This window comes from Oncorhynchus kisutch, linkage group LG21, assembly GCF_002021735.2.
Source record: "Oncorhynchus kisutch isolate 150728-3 linkage group LG21, Okis_V2, whole genome shotgun sequence".
NCBI lineage: Eukaryota > Metazoa > Chordata > Actinopteri > Salmoniformes > Salmonidae > Oncorhynchus > Oncorhynchus kisutch.
Window position 1 is genome coordinate 20708563 of NC_034194.2, and position 19434 is coordinate 20727996.

General features: G+C 45.3%; 1 protein-coding gene across 4 annotated transcripts in view; it reads right to left on the minus strand.

Moving 5' to 3' along the window:
* Nucleotides 1-19434, minus strand: part of LOC109866207 (nuclear receptor coactivator 1) — a 95590-nt gene that overhangs the window by 20895 nt on the left and 55261 nt on the right. For all 4 annotated transcript variants that reach the window (XM_031800216.1, XM_031800214.1, XM_031800213.1 and 1 more), the window contains 8 exons: nucleotides 18328-18433; nucleotides 14368-14534; nucleotides 3711-3817; nucleotides 2974-3151; nucleotides 1850-2029; nucleotides 1268-1369; nucleotides 852-992; nucleotides 175-322 (listed from right to left, as the gene is read on the minus strand). In XM_031800216.1, the coding sequence (XP_031656076.1) occupies nucleotides 175-322; nucleotides 852-992; nucleotides 1268-1369; nucleotides 1850-2029; nucleotides 2974-3151; nucleotides 3711-3817; nucleotides 14368-14534; nucleotides 18328-18416 (1112 nt within the window). In that variant the 5' untranslated portion in view covers nucleotides 18417-18433. The remainder of the gene's footprint in view (nucleotides 1-174; nucleotides 323-851; nucleotides 993-1267; nucleotides 1370-1849; nucleotides 2030-2973; nucleotides 3152-3710; nucleotides 3818-14367; nucleotides 14535-18327; nucleotides 18434-19434) is intronic.

Sequence of the window (19434 nt, forward strand, 5' to 3'; positions counted from 1 at the left end):
GCTGGGTGAGAGAAATATTCTGGAAATGTATTTTCTGTTTACATTGTTTACATCGGGTCAATTCCTACCATTCCAACCATTGTTGATTGGCAATAAAGACATATATTCTACTTGATCCATATGACTTGCCAGTGTGTGTGTTCATGCGCGCGTGTGCGGTTGTGTGCGAGTCACCTGTCGATAGTGTGAATGCCCATGATGAAGGGCTGAACGTCATGGTTAGGGGGGCAGCAGAACTTGCAGCGGGTCTGAGCGCTGAGGGGGGTCCCATCGCTCAGGTTGAACCGGTAAAGAGGACTGATGGCCGTGCCATGGGTCATCACTGGCAACACACACACACACAGACACACACACACACAGACACACAAACAACAATTGAGCTACTGATCAGTGTGGCGTTCTTTATGAAATAAAAGAAAGATGTTTCTGTAATGGTACGATATGGGGGTACTGTGTTGTTACAGCCTGATTATTAACAATAGTACATAACGTTTCTCTTTCCGCTCTCTTTTCCACCCCCTTCTCTTCCTCATCCCCCCTTCTCTTCCTCATCCTCCCCTTCTCTTCCTCATCCTCCCCTTCTCTTCCTCATCCTCCCCTTCTCTTCCCACCCCCTTCTAGTCCTCATCCTCCCCTTCTCTCCCCACTCCCCCCTTCTCTTACTCCCCTTCTCTCCCCACTCCTTCTCTTCCTCATCCTCCCCTTCTCTTCCTCATCCTCCCCTTCTATTCCTCCCTTTCTCTCCCCACTCCCCCCTTCTCTTCCTCATCCTCCCTTTCTCTCCCCTCTCTTCCTCCCCTTCTCTTCTCTTCCTCATCCTCCCCTTTTCTCCCCACTCCCCTTCTCCTCACCCTCGTGGAGCAGCTTCTTGGCGTGGGAGGGTTCTTTGCCTTGCGGCTGGAAGAAGGCGTAGATACACTTCCTGACCAGGTCCTCCCAGCCCGGTCGCCCTGTCGCCCGCAGAGCACTGGTCTCTATGGAGATGATCTTCCCTGGACACACGCACACACACACACTAGTAACGGTGGTCTATTATGAGGTCAGATGTACAGTAGTAGTGAGAGCTGAAACACAGTCCTTGCCTTTCCTCTCTAGGTAGGTTTACCAACAAGCCTGTTTATTGTGTAACACTCCAGTTAGTCCACCTTCTGGAGCAACATGAAAGCTCTCTAATCTACAAATTGGAGAGTGTGTGCGTGTGTGTATGGAGTTTTTATGTGAGAGGGTAGAGTTGAGAGGTAAAAAGTGACAGGTCAGGGGTTGATACCTGTGGGGTCCTGTTTGGTGATAAAGGACTCAGTGCGGATGGCGGGTAGCTGCTGGGGGCGGGGCATCGGGCAGGCTATGCAGATCAGGCAGCTCTGCAGGTCTGGGCACAATACAGATCAAATGTCAGGAGAGGTCAGAGTTAAGCCTCTAACATGGGTGTGTGTGTGTGTGTGTGTTAGCTGTAATAAGCAGGGCGTCACCGTGTCTAACTCTTTCTCTCCTATACGGCTCTGGTCTAGTTAGGACAAGGTAAAGACCAGCGTGATGTCATGCTGCTGACACACCTTTTTGAATGTGTATGACATGAGTGTGAATGTAAACATCTGTGTGCATACCTGGCATGTATCTGTGTATGTACAGTAAGCTGTATGTATCTGTGTATGTTCAGTAAGTTGTATGTATCTGTGTATGTACAGTAAGTTGTATGTATCTGTGTATGTACAGTAAGTTGTATGTATCTGTGTATGTACAGTAAGCTGTATGTATCTGTGTATGTACAGTAAGCTGTATGTATCTGTGTATGTTCAGTAAGTTGTATGTATCTGTGTATGTACAGTAAGCTGTATGTATATGAGCTCACCATCTCCCTCCTCCGGCATGGCTTTGGGCTGGGAGACAGTAAAACACTGCATGATGTCGTACTGCTGTCGTGCCTCCTGGTTCTCTGAGTCCACCTCATCAGGAGGCCTCTTTAGCATCCGGCAGTTAAATGTGTTACTGTTCCTCCGACCCTGCTCCTGGGGCCACGGCACCCCGTTCACTACACGCACACACACACACAAAGACAACATCAGTAACGGTGTAGGCAGACAGACACATCATTAGGAACAGGGACACACACCACCACACAGGACATACAGGAGAGTGTGTGACAAAGAAAAGAAAGGATGAGGGAGACGGGATGACAGTCAGAGGCAGGTAAAACCAATGTGTGTGATGTAATAATAATGGTTTGAAAACAGACAGGATGGCATATCTGGGGTAGAGAGAGAGAGAAGAGGGGGATAAGGAGAGAATAAACGAGACAGTAGTAGTGAGGGTCTAGTGAGTTTAAACTGAAACTGAAGTTTAGTTGTCACATGATCTGTGACAGCTATGATACTGTACCTAGAGGCAAAGGTTCCTCTCCTCTCTTACCTCCTCTCCATCCTTAATGGTTATGTACTCTTTCTTATAATCTCCAGCTGGCACAGCCAGAAGAGGACTGGCCACCTCTCAGAGCCTGGTTCCTCTCTAGGTTTCTCCCTAGGTTCCTGCCTTTCTAGTGAGTTTTTCCTAGCCAGGGTGCTTCTACATCTGCATTGCTTTCTCTGTGGGGTTTTAGGCTGGGTTTCTGGATAGCACTTTGTGACAACTGCTGATGTAAAAATAGCTTTATAAAATACATTTGATTGATCCCCTCCTCTCTTACATCTCCCCGTTATCATGTTCTTCTTCTCCTTCCTTCCTCATCTCTTTCATCGCCTTGTAATTTCCTCCTACTCGACATCAACCCCTCTTTCTCTTTTGTCATTCTCTCTTTTCCTCCCTTCTCTCTCTCTCTTCTCATCTTCTTCCACCTCTCCTACCCCCCCCCCCCCCTCTCTCCATCCTCTCGCCCTCCTCTCCTCCCTTCACCCTCTCGCCCTCATCTCCTCCCTTCACCATCATCTCCTGCCTCATCTCATCCCCTCTTCTCTCATCCACCTCTCCTGTCATCCTCACCGAGGCTCTTGGGCAGCAAGTTGCGGACAAACTCGCCGTGGTCTCCCACATGGAGGATGCTGTAGACACTGGAGGTAATCAGCTCTTCCTGGGTGTAGCCTAGGTAACCCGTCACATTCTCCGACACAAACACCATCCGGCCCTCGCGGTTCACCACAAAAAAGAAGCCGTCCAGAGCCTGGCCCGAAACAGAGGGAGGGACAAAAGAGAAGTGAAAACGGACACCTCCGGAGGAAGGGGAACACAAAAAGGGAGAAGGGGAGGACCTCAGCCTCTCTCTCAGCCCCAGCCCCAGGGAAAGTGGGCCAGGAACTAATGTGGCATACTGACACTGGGCCTCACTGGGAAACTATCACCTGAGTACCACACATACAGTCATTGAATCACTCTGGACAATACAGAGAAAATGTCGAAGACAGAGAGATTCTAACTAAATTGCCGTCATCCCTCAAAATTACATTTGAGCTTTTACACAAAAACATACACAACACTTTATCTAATTTTGTATGAATCTACTGTGAGCAGGTGCAATCTAACTACCCATGTATTTACTAATGAGCAACCAATAAGAGGATTATCTTCTCAATAAGATGATTATCTAATCAATAAGATGATTATTTCTCACAAAAGAGCACCTGTGCTTTAGAAAGCTGCATTACTGATTTATCCAATCAATGGATACTTCCTGCCTCTCTCACTGAAATTCAAATTCCACCAAGCTTTATTGTTTCACTCACCTCGAGCAGCAGCGGCCCCAGAGCCTCTTTCTCCACCATGCCCTGACTACTGGACGAGATGTCACTCTTCTGCACCTCGTCTTCCGGTGACACCAAAGCCGCTTTCTCTGCAGGGGGCAAACGCACACACAGATCTTAAGAACACACAGATCTTAAGAACACACAGATCTTAAGAACAGCTCCAATACAAGGGGACTGAACGTGGGGCCATTGGTAGCATGTACTTTTAGTCTTCCTTATTTTACTGACATCAACCATTACATAGGCATTATGTAATTACTTAGTAACTCCAAGTAATAACTCCTAAGTAGCTTGTTATACAAGTTATTCCCCTCATAATGAAGCTGGTATTATTCAACAGAGAATAATGAACTGTGTGGGCTGTTGATACACTGTGTTCTGATGACATCAGTCCAGCTCAAAGGGTTAGGGGGACTCAACGCAGCACATGACTACAGCATTCTGTAACTGTACAGTTACTGTACAGCAGCTAAAGCCAACGACTGGAAGTGAGCGGGAAACGGCTTGTTTATTCTGGCATGGACACCAATGCATACTGCTTTTATAATTAAACCATACCCCATGTAGATACATATATCATGTCAACAACTCTTAAAAAGCCATTCAACAATGACCCAAATCTCTTCTTGGACCTGGTGTAAGGTTCTACTTAGGACAAAAAGGGCCAAAGAGAGTGATGAGGAGAGGGAGCCAGGGAGGGGGATCGTGGATCTGTGTATTGTCAAGTGACAATGTTTTTTTTCTCTTCTTGATCAACGACCTGATGATAGGCTGCTGACGCCCTGGACTGGCCCTGGTGTGGACAGAGAGAAAGATGCTGATCTGAGAGATGATGATTGGTGCCTGAGGCCAGCAGGGTGAAATAGAGTACAGATACAGAGAACTAGACTGAGCTGGATCGAAGAGAGAGGCCGGACCTGCCATCACATGTCATTACTGTAGGCCTGACAGACAGAGAGCGAGACAGAGAGCGAGACAGAGAGCGAGACAGAGAGAGCGAGCGAGAGCGAGAGAGAGAGAGAGAAAGAGAGAGAGAGCGGGAGAGAGAGAGAGAGAGAGCGAGAAAGAGAGAGTGCAAGAGAGAGAGCGGGAGAGAGAGGGAGAGAGAGAGAGAGAGAGAGAGAGGTCGGACCTGCCATCACATGTCATTACTGTACTGTAGGCCTGACAGAGACGGTAGGAAGAAAAATACAGTAGGCCTAAATATAGAGAGAAAAGAGTGCAAATGAAGGAGAAGAGAGAAACAGCGAGAAGGAGGAAGACATGAGAAAGAGGAAAGGATTAAGGAAGGGAGGACAATAGAGAAAAGAGGAAGAGAAAGTGTCCCAGTCTTTCTGTTAGCCAGCCTGTTACCCAGAGTCTCTGGGGGTGGCTTTAAATCTACAGTCTGATGTCAGAGAGGCTGTATTATTCATATCCAGTACCTATCACCACCCCCCACACTGTCCTCAACTGTCCTCACAGGGCAGGACTACCCTACAACCATAATGAGGAGAGGACCTCCCTCGCCCCCCTCCCCTCATTCTTTGCGGACTTGGCCCAGTCTTGGCCGGTGACACCTGATCCAGTACCACCAAAATGCCCTCCCCTACCTTCAGTCTATGCTCAAACCATATACCCCCCACCAGGAGAACTTGGTTCGGCCCCCTCTGGTCTCTTGGCCCTCCTACCCCTATTGGTGGGCAGCTCCTGCTCAGCCCAGTCAAATCTCTTCTGTCCTGGCAACCCAATGGGGAACAAGCTTTCCTTTAACGTCAGGACAGTGGAGTCCCTACCCATCTTCCGAAAACACCCCCCTCATCCATTTTTATTTTTAAATAACTAAATGCACTTGTGTTTTACTACTACCACTGACTTTGCTGATAACTACTTTATTGAGGAAATACGGTTGTGATATGTTGTTGTCTCACGCAGTTATCGTAAGAGGAATGCAGTAATTGTCGCTCTGGATAAGAGCATCTGTTAAATTAATCAAATGTAAACGGAAAATGTAGGTCACGACCAGCGTGATGTCAGCACGCAGTGCTCACTGTACCGACATGTCCCCACCAAGTAGCCAGCAGCAGGAGCAGGGAGTGATACTATAAAGAAAGAGGAAGGGGAGAGAGGAAGAGGAAAAGAGGAAACAGAGGTACTTTTCACCGTACTCCCGACCCCACCAAGTCAATCTCCTCCGTATCCTCTCCAGGGAGAAACAGAGAGAGGAGTGTATATTTATGAAGCGCAGGCTGGCCGGTGCCCAGGTCTTTAAATCAGGGTGACGAGTGAGCACATCACTGTGAATCATGTGTGGTATTCCAGGAGGCCAAGTACTGAAACCAAAACCCAACAAAGTCCTTCCGTAATTAGGTTATTGACAGATCAACCAGGGCTAGATGAGGACTTTATGGTACAGAGACATGAATATCCTGCAGCAGGCCTGCTGGTTGGGCCGTGTGCTGCACTACTCCTCAGATACACTACTCTACCACTTTCTGGTTGTCACCAGAGCAGTGTTTAACTTCCCAAGTGTGCAAATGCATGGGCAATTCCAGTTGTTTTGGGAATTGGTGGGGCTAACAGGATACAGAGTATTTTTCTCCTTGAGGATGTGATTTTCTTCCCCAAATAGTTAAGTAACACATCTGGAGTCTTCTGAGAAGTCGGGGTCTGTCCTTGTCTATCTCAGAATCAGATGGGAAAGGGTTGAGAGGGGGAGTGGGACACAGGGGGGCAAGAGGTGAAAGAGGGGAGAGTTGCAAGGGTGACAGAGAGAGCGAGAGAGGGGCACGAAGGAGCGGAGTGCGAGCCTCGGGAGAGGAGGGGTGAGCAGAGCGTGTGTGTTCCTGGTTCTCCCTGCGTAGGGGAAAGGGAAGCTGGCTGTGCGAGAGGCCCTCTTGCACAAGGTCAGGGGGCAGGGATCTCAGCCATTGGCTGCTCTCTCACACATCCTAGCTGTGACTGACATCGCAGGGGCCGCCAGGACCCTGACAACCTTATGCCATGGTTATTTCAGCTCGAAGTAGGCTCATGCCGGGGGGGGGGGGCATAAAATAAACAGAGGACCTCATCTCATTCAACAACCCCCAAAGCCTTACAAGGAGGAAAACACACACACACTGACCCTAATGGTTCCCCTCATTACACTGAGGCTGAAACAGAGAAAATGGCACCTTCTACACAGCACAGAGAATCTTTTGGAGAGGTGCTAATTCTGGTGCAGGCAAGTGAGCGCCACTGTTTACTCTTACACTTCTACTCCACTGCGTCTCCCTGCCCGTCTCTCTGCCTGCCCGCTCAAGGCCAACACCAGCCCTCTCTTAGCCCGTTGGGCCTCCGGTACTACCCTATTCTAGATAGGAAACAAGGGCTGGAAGGAATATTCTAATTTACACCAACATTCTGAGTCTCCAAGCCTGTTTGTGATGATGGGAATCAGGGCCAGGAATTAAAATACGTTTGAGCAACTACGCCTTTCTGTTAGGCAGCCATCTTGTCTAATGTATATACACTACAGTGCTGCTTAGAAACGCCCGCTGCTTGTGTGTGTCCATACTAACAGGATGCTTGATGGGATCTCTGACGGCAGGGAGAAAGCTGGGTAAATACATACTGAACCATGTAGTCCCTTAGACACAGATCTTGGATCAGATTTCTCTCCCCAAATCCTAACCTTCAAACATCAGAGTGAAAAAGAAAAACTTGACCTTAGATCAGAGCCTCAGGGACAACGTCATCATCCTACTCTAACTGCTTCAGTTTCCATCCAGGCTATGAGGGTTGTAGCGCGATCCTCATTATTCCAACGGTGTGGTCGCAACATAATGAGTGTCATGATCAGAGGGGTCACAAGTTAAGTAAAAATGTTAAGGCGTGGACCTAAATCGGACACGGTTGTTTGCAACAGAGGGATTTAAAGGATTGTAAAACAACCTCCTACATCGCTTTGATCTAGCCCATCATTTCAAAGCGTACAGGTTCCAAATCCTAGTAGCCAAATACAACTACATTAGTTTTTGATTTATGGCCTACACCCTCAGAAAAAAAAGGTACTGAATTGTACTTAAAGGGGCACAATCTCTTCACTGTAGTGGCCCACTAAACTATTAGTTACAGATACTTAATTGTGCCCTTGCAGTTCATAACTTTAGCATCATTTTTACATATAAATGCAGCAAAAAAAGAAACATCTTCTCAGTGTCAACTGTGTTTATTTTCAGCAAACTTAATATGTGTAAATATTTGAACATAAGATTCAACAACTGAGACATAAACTGAACAAGTTCCACAGACATGTGACTAACAGAAATTGAATAATGTGTCCCTGAACAAAGGGGGGGGGTGCCAAAATCAAAAGTGACCGCTGCATTTGGGACGGCCGGTAGTCTAGTGGTTAGAGCGTTGGGCCAGTAACCCGAAAGGTTGCTAGATCGAATCCCCGAGCTGACAAGGTAAAAATCTGTTGTTCTGCCCCTAAACAAGGCAGTTAACCCACTGTTCCTAGGCTGTCATTGAAAATAAGAATTTGTTCTTAACTGACTTGCCTAGTTAAATAAAGTTCAAATTAAATTAAAATAAATAAATAAAGTACTGCAGTGCATCTCCTCCTCATGGACTGCACCAGATTTGCCAGTTCTTGCTGTGAGATGTTACCCCACTCTTCCACCAAGGCACCTGCAAGTTCCTGGACATGTCTGGGGAAGGAATGGCCCTAGCCCTCACCCTCCGGTCCAACAGGTCCCAGACGTGCTCAATGGGATTGAGATCCGGGCTCTTCGCTGGCCATGGCAGAACACTGACATTCCTGTCTTGCAGGACATCACGCACAGAACGAGCAGTATGGCTAGTGGCATTGTCATGCTGGAGGGTCATGTCAGGATGAGGGTAGTTCAACAAGTTCAGTCTGACGATGCTGTGACATACCGACCCAGACCATGACGAACCCTCCATCTCCATATCGATCCCGCTCCAGAGTACAGGTCATTCCTTCGACGATAAAAGCAAATACGACCATCACCCCTGGTGAGACAAAACCGCGACTCATTGGTGAAGAGCACTTTTTGCCAGTCCTGTCTGGTCCAGCGACGATGGATTTGTGCCCATAGGCGACATTGTTGCAGGTGATGTCTGGTGAGGACCTGCCTTACAACAGGCCTATAAGCCCGCAGTCCAGCCTCTCTCAGCCTATTGTGGACAGTCTGAGCACTGATGGAGGGATTGTGTGTTCCTGGTGTAACTCGGGCAGTTGTTGTTGCCATCCTGTACCTGTCCCGCAGGTGTGATGTTTGGATGTACCGATCCTGTGCAGGTGTTGTTACACGTGGTCTGCCACTGAGAGGATGATCAGCTGTCCGTCCTGTCTCCCTGTAGTGCTGTTTTAGGCATCTCACAGTACAGACATTGCAATTTATTGCCTTGGCCACATCTGCAGTCCTCATGCCTCCTTGCAGCATGCCTAAGGCACGTTCACACAGATGAGCAGGAACCCTGGGAATCTTTCTTTGGGTGTTTTTCAGAGTCAGTAGAAAGGCCTCTTTAGTGTCCTAAGTTTTCATAACTGTGACCTTAATTGCCTACCGTCTGTAAGCTGTTAGTGTCTTAACGACCGTACCACAGGTGCATGTTCATTAATTGTTTATGGTTCATTGAACAAGCATGGGAAACAGTGTTTAAACTCTTTACAATGAAGATCAGTGAAGTTATTCGTATTTTTACAAATTATCTTTGAAAGACAGGGTCGTGAAAAAGGGACGCTTCTTTTTTTTGCTGAGTTTAGTCATAGAGTACAAAAGCGTACCTTTAGAAAAGGTACACGTGAATTTTTGGGGTGTCACCACAGTGACAAAACAGTTTGTTCATTTGAATAGGCACAAATTGTCCTCTTCTTTAAACCAAGTGCCTCAAGTATACACGCCTCTCCGCCATCCCACTTCTGACACCAATGTAGCAAATTCAGGGGGTAGCCCCACCTGGGACTCAAACCTGGGCCCTGCGACAAGCCAACACTTTACACATTATGCCAAGAGGTTTGTGTTGGGTAAGGTCTGTAAAATATTAATTACAGCTATTTACTGTCACATGTTATGTTAGGCTTTAGAACTTTAATTAAGAAAGCCATAAACCACTTAAACTGGTACAACACTTCGATTCAAGACTGGCCGCCTCAAAAAATTACTGAAAGCCACGCCCCCCACTAAGCCACGCCTCCAATATAATGAGGCCCCACCATTATAACACAGTACTTAGATTCTGTAGATAAAATGGTCAATTCTTCTTCATCATTGTACCTTATGGTGGGTACAAATATTTACCTTTTTTCAATACAATGTTAATTTGTAGCTTTTCTGCTTAGACAAGGTTAAGATTAGTACCATCAAGAATCAAAAAGGTACACAACGTGTACACAAAATACAGTTTTGTTTTTGAGTGTGTGATGATTGTACCTTTATTTTCAAAATATTTGGTACAAAAATGAAGCATTATACTAGATTATCCACACATGTTGGAGCTAGGAACACAAGCACTTCGCTCCACCCACAATAACATCTGCTATATATGTGTATGTGACCAATACAATTTGATTTGACAAGTACCCTAAAAGGTAATGAACAGTACAGTGAGATGTGTATTTCTGAAGGTACAGTATCTGTATTTTGATATTTTTGTACATCAGGGAACAATACTTTACCCTAACTTAACCTTTTTCTAAGAGTGTGTTAACCCCCAAACACATAGAGCTGAGAATGATAACAAGATGGGTTGGGACCCTGAGACAACACTGGCTATATGTCAGGGGCTGGAGGGAGGCTGCCTTGTGAGAAGCTCTGTTAAAACGGGTGAGAGGTCATGTCCAAACAGTGTTAACACTCTTCTGCCGAGGTCAAGTTCAGAACTCAAAATGTATTCAGGGCTCTGGTTAGGCCTACAAACAAGCTGATTGTACACTTCAGAGTGGCTCAGGCCCTGGGGATGTAGAGGTGAGGGCGTGCAATGGGGGCCTTTCGTTCTACCTATAGACGTCATGCTTCAGCATCTAGTGCGGGGATGCTTTTCAGCGGCAGGGACTGGGAGACTAGTCAGGATCGAGGGAAAGACAAATGGAGCAAAGTACAGACAGATCTTTCATTAAAATCTGCTTCAGAGCGCTCAGGGCTTCAGACTGGGGGCGAAGGTTCACCTTCCAACAAGACAATGACCCTAAGCACACAACCAAGACAACACAGAAGTGGCTTCGGGACAAGTCTCTGAATGTCCTTGAGTGGCCCAGCCAGAGCCTGGACATGAACCCGAGAAAACATCTCGTGAGAGACCTGAAAAAAGCTGCGCAGCGACGCTCCCCATCCAACCTGACAGAGCTTGAAAGGATCTGCAGAGAAGAACAGGAGAAACTCCACAAATACCAGGTGTGCAGAGCTTGTAGCGTCATACCCAAGAAGACTCAAGGCTATATTCGCTGCCAAAGGTGCTTCAACAAAGTACTGAGTAAAGGTCAATACTTATGTAAACGTGATAATACGTTTCATCATTATATTTAATCAATTTTAGAATAATGTGGAAAAAAGTCAAAGGGTCTGAATACTTTCCGAATGCACTGTACATTACTCATGCTGGTTTGATGAATAAGTCATCAGATAAAAAAATACATGGAATGAAACGCTGCCACTGACAGCAATCCACCCAATTATACTATTGTAAGATGACTTTAACGCCCCCATAGTCACTGAGCAACTCTCGGCAACTTCATTGGCAGCTTACAGCAATATTCTGAATACATTTGTTGTGCATGTTTTCCTCAGTCATCTGAATGTCCCCCTTAGTTCATAGAACTGTAGTTATGTAAGTAACCTTCGATATCCGCTATTAGTGGCTGGGACAAATGTAGCGGGAAAAGCGCACATCTTGAAATCATGTCCCTGCTTCAAATTTGACTATGTTTTGAGCAGTTGGAGCTATTATCGACTATGACCCCATCCCTGAAAGCTCAGACTCTCAGGAAAATATACGTATATTATGCTTCTATCTAGGACGCACCAGCAGGACTCATTAGAAGAGGAGTTATGGATCTGAACAGAGTTATTCTAATACATTTATGATGCATTTCAATCACTCCAAAGCAGACTTCCTTCAGAGTGGAACTTGACATATCTTTGTATTATCTTTTGAGATATTGGCAATAAGGCCAGAATCAAACTAGTTTGATTTGTTTCTGACACAAATTACTTGATAGTGAATAGATTGATTAATGTATGAATACATTTGATATCCTGTATGAATCAATTTGACTCTGTACCCCCCCCCTAACCACCGTTCTCCGATGGGTATGGCAGTACTCACTAATAAACATATTAGTGAGTACTACCACTGCTGTAGAGTGACACCTATGGCTAATCCCATACTGGCAGTATGCAGGGATTGACATTAAAGTTTGAAAGGCACATGCCCTTCGGGAGTGCTTTATTTGAGCCGGATCCTTACGGAACAGGATCCGGCACCTCTGCGTTTTTAAAATTTTGTTTCCCGGGATCCAGTAGGCTTCCTCTACATGAAAAATAAAAAATGAGTTTGCAATGTAAAAATTCTAATAAAAGTGATCAGAGTTAATTCTCCTGCCCCATAAATAAACGTAATGTGAAAACGCAGATTTTGGTTTGCGCAACATTATAGCCTAACTGTGGATAGTGTTTATTTTCCCCAATCATAAGGCCTATAGCCCGGGAACGCACAGCAAATCTGTCAGGGAACGCCATTCAGCCAGAACAAGTCTTTTGAAATAGCTCAAAAGCAATCGCAGGAAAACATAGGTTGGAAAGCGAATGGTTCCAGCTTCAAAGAAAAGTCTAATCTGACAGTAGGCTGACAAAATATTTTATCAACTTCCAAACAGGTCTATCGAGTAAACATTGTTTTACAAAGTAAAACAAGAGATAGGCTTTTGGCATGAGAGTACTGGCAAGTTGAGCTGCACATCATTGGGTAAGTCGGTGAAAGCTTTTCTAGGACTATAATTTCCTGTAACTGTCATTTTGATCATTTGTTTGGTATTAAAAAAGATTCTATTAAAGTCTCCAGTCATATAAAATGTCATAATTGTATGAAATGTGTTTTTTAAAGGCCAAAAACGGTTCCCCATGTGAGAGCCTTCTTTAAGGGCCTCGGCTCTAATGCTCTATGTCACTACGCAAATGTGATGATATCATATGCACTGCTTTATTATAAAGGTGGGTTTTTTCCATCCTTTCCGGTACCTCAGGGGCCCCCCCAGGTCAACCCCCTCTCACAATCACTTTCTGTTCTGGCACCTAGACATTTACAACTTAAGCACTACCCTTCGGAGAAGTCAAGAGTATTTTTTTGTAAATTATCTATTTATACACAGAAGTACCATATACTGCCTGCTTTTCTCCTACACATTAGGGGAGGAATCAGAAAGATCAGTACTGGATATCTTTGTGCTTTGGTTGTTGTTAGTAAAAACAAATCTCAGAACAGGCTCAACTTGCCTGACTGCCATAAATGCCATGAATTGTCTTTCTTTCACTTAAATAATGCGGAGGAACCAGAAAGATCCGTTTTAGGCTACGGGAATTCTTTTGAGTTACTATATTTAAAAAAGTTATTCAGCTGCACAGTGGGGCAACCTCAGAGCAGGCTTAACTTTCGCGATTGCTCAGTTCACCTGCCCCAGGCAATAGGCAACACTTAAATGTCAATCCCTGGTGTGTGTCTGAGCATGTGTGTGTGTGCACTGAATGTGTGTGTGTGTGTGTGTGATTAGTGCGACTTGGAACAAACACCAATGCTCTGGCTCTTATTGTTTTATGGCTTTTCCATTGAACACTGACCAGTTACTGATTAAGAGACGATCTGGGAGAACAAGCGCCGCCACTAAGTAGAACTAACTGGGAGCGCTGCCCTACCAGATGCATAGAACTAATGATATGTGAGGGTACAAAAGATGCATGCAATGATACATAAGCACCAGAGCAATATGGGCCTATAGAGAACAGAGATACGGCTCTGGTAAGCATTAAGTATAGTAACATAGGATACGTGTGGATGGGGATGTAAGGATCCACAAGATGCAGCAGAATGGCGTCACAGCTTTCTGTGAGTTAAAGGTGGGATTAGTATGGTTTGTCATTCAGCCCTGTGGACTAAGAAGCATGATTTCTCAGGGGTCCCTACGGCTGGGCAGAATTCACAGAGCGACCTAGACGTCTTTAGAGGGACTGGGGGATTGAGGGGAAAAAAGAGCAAATGAGTAAATAAGTGAGGGGGGTGAAGTGACCGTGTCGGTCAGTAAAGTGACTGAGGGGAATGAGAGTGAGAATGGGAGCATGTGTGTGTGTTTTGTTTTACTATCCTTGTGGGGGCCAGATGTCATCACAAGGATACTAAAACAAGGAATATTCTGACAAGTTGGAACATTTGGCCTGTCCCCACAAGGAAAAAGGCTATTTTAGGCTTAGGGGTTAAGAGTTAAGGTTAGGGGTTAGGGAAAATAGGATTTTGAAAGGGAATCAATTGTTTGGTCTCCACAAGGATAGTAAAACAAATGTGTGTGTGTACTAGAGAGAGAACAAGACAGCACATGTTTGTATGCAAATGAGTGGTTGATTAGTGAGTGAGAAAGTGTGTCTAATGTGCTGGTGCTCACCCTGCTCACGCCGTTTGATCTGCTGGATCTGGTCCACGGTGCTCTTGAGGATGTGGCACTTGTCTGGCTGGACGTTGAGGCTGGCCATGTCGCCCATGTTGGCAGACAGGAGCTCGGCCAGCTCGTCTATGTAACGACACTCCAGCTCCCGCCGACGCTTCTCCACACTGCAGGGACAGCCACACACACAGTTTAGGTTTATTTCTGAGAAATGTTCAGAACTTTGCTGAAAGTGATTTTATGGCGTGTTAGCTGCAACCAAATGAATCCTCCTTCGCAACATAAAGGATAACTTGACCTGACACAAGAGTTCATGAAACACACAGAGTTCTAGTTCGAGAGTACAACAGACACGCGCAGGAGTTGAAGGATTTCCTGAAGGACAGGAGACAAAGAGGTGAATGAGATGACATTGTAGAGTATTGGAACGCAGCCATGGGCTCATCAGAGAGTATCCAGGCAGACTGTCCGCTGCTGGGTTGGTACCAACGAGTACGGGGAAGGATGGAGGGAAGGATCAGGGCTGGGGGGGGGTCTACAGGGGCAGCGGGCCTCTCAATAATTCATGGCTTATATGTAGCCAGCACATAGAGAGGGGGGGGGGGGCAGTGGGACCAGAGCAGAGAGCTGCAGGAGAAACCAGCGCTGACAGGGCAGAAAAGCAGACCAGTGCAGATAGCAAGAGAACAGCTGAGGAGAGGGGGATTAAACCTGCTGCCAGTGTGTTATTGTTCCACCTAGCAGGGCATTAACTGAAATCTCTCTCACTCTCACACACACACAGTGGATGCACTCAGATCCACATCCGCACTCTAGCAACAGCCCAGCAGTTAACTGAGTTATCCTAACACTGAAAGCCCTACGAGCTGAGAGCAACCCTGGCTAAGAGCTGAGAGTGACTACTAGCTCTGCACTGACCATGTGTGAGATATTAGAGGAATGCAGGGACTGACTACGGCTTGGCTTGACCTTGTTCTCTCAATTATTTTGCCCGCTGAAGCTGAAATTAAGTTGCAGAAGAAATGTGGTAAACATGATAGAATGGTTGGATACTTGGCCTACAAAACAGGATAGAATGGTCAGAATGGGATTGATCGCATTTGCAGACTTATGTAAGATAGCCTACTACTCGTAATGTGATGAGTAGATTGGATAGTCATAATTCAGATTAACAATATAACTCAATCACTGTTTGCAAAAAAGGCTGTTGAATGCATGGCTGAGCGCGTATAGAGTAGAGGCCTGGGTTATTTCTTCTCTATTTCTTCTCTCCGACTGTAGGCAATTTAAAACATGTTTTTTAAAGCTAGGCGAAGCTCATGCTTTAGTAGCCCATTTTGAATGATTTAATTTATTTATGTATAGACATGAGTAGGCTAATTAGCCTATATAATTGTGGGAATGTAATTCAAATCTTAGCTTCCCCTAGCCTTATGGACATGCTGAGCCTATGTCAATCTGGTGCCAATTTTATTTATCTGCTTTAAAAAAATTTAAACAGCCAGCTATTAATGGCTAACGGAAAACATGGTGTGTGTGTGTGTGTGCGTGTGTATATGTGTCAGAGTGACTATATTTGACTAATGCCAGTGTGAGATCTGTATTTAATGGCAAGATGCACATCTCCGCCCTAACAATTGGAGTCGTTGTCCTAAAGGCGGGAAGAGAGGCAACAAGCTTGGTCCAAAATAAGCCCACAGAAACGCATTGGCCTCATTTTCACTTCTTCCTCAATGGTTTACACACACACACACACACACACACACACACACACACACACACACACACACACACACACACACACACACACACACACACACACACAGAGCCCCTCCGCCTGCCTCTCACACCAGCAAAGTTGAGAGATCACATACTCCTCTCTGACATTTGGTTTCAACTCGATATTTACATCCCACAGAATCGGTCAAAACATTATAATAATAATATGGACAAACACATTGAGACATTAATTTACTGTAATAGAGGAGAAGTTAAACATTCTAACAATATAATGTTTATCTCAACTATTCAAATTGCACGCAGAGCAGAGCAGACAGAGCAGACAGAGTAGAGCAGACAGAGCAGAGCAGAGCAGCCACTACTAAAATGAGTGCCAATGAACATTGATTCTGGATTATTGTAAAATTGATTTAAAAAAAATGTTTTCCTCAACCATCCCATAATGACAAAGCAAACAGGTTTAGACATATTTGCAAACATATAAAAAAATAACAATAGCAAGGGTCTGAATAGTTATCTATTTCTATGAGACTTGAAATTAAGCTCAGGTGCATCCTGTTTTGCATCCTGTTTCCACTGTTCATCCTTGAGATGTTTCTACAACTTCATTGGAGTCCACCTGTGGTAAATTCAATTGATTGGACATGATTTGGAAAATCACATGCCTGTCTATAAAAAGGTCCCACAGTTGACAGTGCATGTCAGAGCAAAAACCAAGCAATGAGGTCTAAGGAATTGTCCATAGAGCTCCATGACAGGATTGTGTCGAGGCACAGATCTGGGGAAGGGCAACAAAATATTTCTGCAGCATTAAAGGTCCCGAAGAACACAGTGGCCTCCATCATTCTTAAATGGAAGAAGTTTGGAACCACTAAGACTCTTCCTAGAGCTGGCCAACCTGCCAATACTGAGCAATCGGGAGAGAATATGTTATGTTATCTTTTTTTGAGAAAAGATTGAATACAATTTACTATACATACAATTGTTTTGATGATGGCATTTGTACGTATGAGTTTACATTCCCATTCAACAAGCTTCAAAATATTAAGCTTGAATACGTTTTATTCTGTTTTGTGTTTAAGTTTTCCTGTCGCCTTCTCCAGAGTTAGCAGATTTATATAATGAGATTTTGAGGGAGGTGACCAAGAACCCGATGGTCACTCTGACAGAGCTCCAGAGTTCCTCTGAGATGGGAGAACCTTCTAGAAGGACAACCATCTCTGAAGCACTCCACTAATCAGGCCAGATGGAAGCCACTCCTCAGTAAAAGGCACATGACAGTCCGCCTGGAGTTTGCCAAAAGGCACCTATAGGACTCTCAGACCATGAGAAACAAGATTCTCTGGTCTGATGAAACCAAGTTGAACTCTTTGGCCTAAATGCCAAGAGTCACATCTGGAGGAAACCTGGTGAAGCATGGTGGTGGCAGCATGCTGTGGGGATGTTTTTCAGTGGCAGGGACTGGGGAACTAGTCGGGATCGAGGGAAAGATGAACGGAGCAAAGTACAGAGAGATCCTTGATGAAAACCTGCTCCAGAGTGCTCAGGACCTCAGACTGGGGCGAAGGTTCACCTTCCAACAGGACAATGACCCTAAGCACACAGCCAAGACAATGCAGGAGTGGCTTCGGGACAAGTCTCTGAATGTCCTTGAGTGGCCCAGCCAGAGCCCGGACTTGAACCCGATCGAACATCTCTGGAGAGACCTGAAAATAGCTGTGCAGGTTGGATGGGGATTATTGCTGCACAGCTATTTTCAGGTCTCTCCAGAGATGTTCGATCGGGTTCAAGTAAAGTAACGAAATGTGTTAAAAGTCAAGGGGTCTGCATACTTTCAGAATGCACTGTAGACTCTAAAAATATCTCAAATTCTCACACAAATCTGCCATTGACATAACTACATGATAACACAAGAATTCAAGCTAAGTGTGCACAGGCTCAAACTCCTATTCCTCAACACCAATCAGGGCCATAGAAGCGGGTAGCTTCTTGGGTTACTATGCAAACACAGATGAACATGAGAGAACAAATCTGAAGGGTAGTAGCAAGGTTATACTGTACTTCTGAGGGGACACTTCTTGTTGAGTATATGTAGTGTTGGAAAGAATTGACTCTTGAAAAGGCAATGAAGACCATCGTCGTCGTCATCATCATCTTGTCAATCGTTCTGGATAAGAGTGTCTGCTAAGTGATTAAAAGGTAAATGCACCATGTTCTTACCTCTGCTCTGAGGTGTCGCATGGTGAGCCCTTCCTCTTGCGGGACTCTGGCGTGGCAGGTTCCAGGGCACTTTCCCCTACAGCACTCATTCTGAGCTTCAGGACACCTGGTGAGAGAAGAGAATAGGACAGGGTTAGCCTGGGGAAGAAACCACAATCACAGCTGATCCAAAATCAGACATAACACCACTCATCATGGAGGAGACAAAGAAATGAAAAACACAAAGCCTAACGCGGGAAGAACCAGCTTGACTTCTGGTCAGCATGACCTGAATCAGGATTGGTTTTAGGGCTGGGACACAGAGGGGTCCATTTGACAGGAAATCACATCTTCATTTCCCTCCTAATTGCAGATCCATGTTAGGCATCTGAAGCAAATGGGACCCCGCTGATCACACACACACACACACACACACACACACACACACACACACACACACACACACACACACACACACACACACACACACACAATAATCAGCCTCTAAAGTCCATTGCGCGTGAGATGCCGCTGTCGAGCGAGACAAAACATAATTGAGCAAGCAAACACTGATTTGAGAGTGCATAGGATGGATCCCGTGAGCATACAGACCAGTCGATAGCGCAGAGATTTGGTCGAGAAAGCAGAGGATGTGTTCTGCGAGTGGACAGGTCAAACTTGAGAGTTTGGGCGAGCAGAACATCAATGCCACGTATCAAAAAGAAAAATTTCTAAATAAAAAAATATAGAACCGTAAGCAACATGGTTCAAACATGTAACAGTTTTTTGGGAAAGCATCAAATTGTCCACCAACAATACTAATCACATGTCTTTGTCAAGTTTTCACTCTCAATTTATCAAGATGCTCTCTCTCAAGACTTGGCACCTTTGGGTTTAAATCTCTTTTTTTCTCTCAAATGAATTTCAGGCTGGTGGGAAAGAGGTGGGTGTGTGTCTAGAAACCTTAGATTGGTCACCTTCACTGGAGTGATGGCCGAACTAACAAATGCTCGAGTGTAGTGTTGTCAGTCCAGTGTTGTGTCATGTGATTGGTTGAGTTAAGTGCATGAGGTCAAACGGATGCACTTCAGAGTTTCAGAGACATCTGTTAAACTTGCTAGCTAGCTT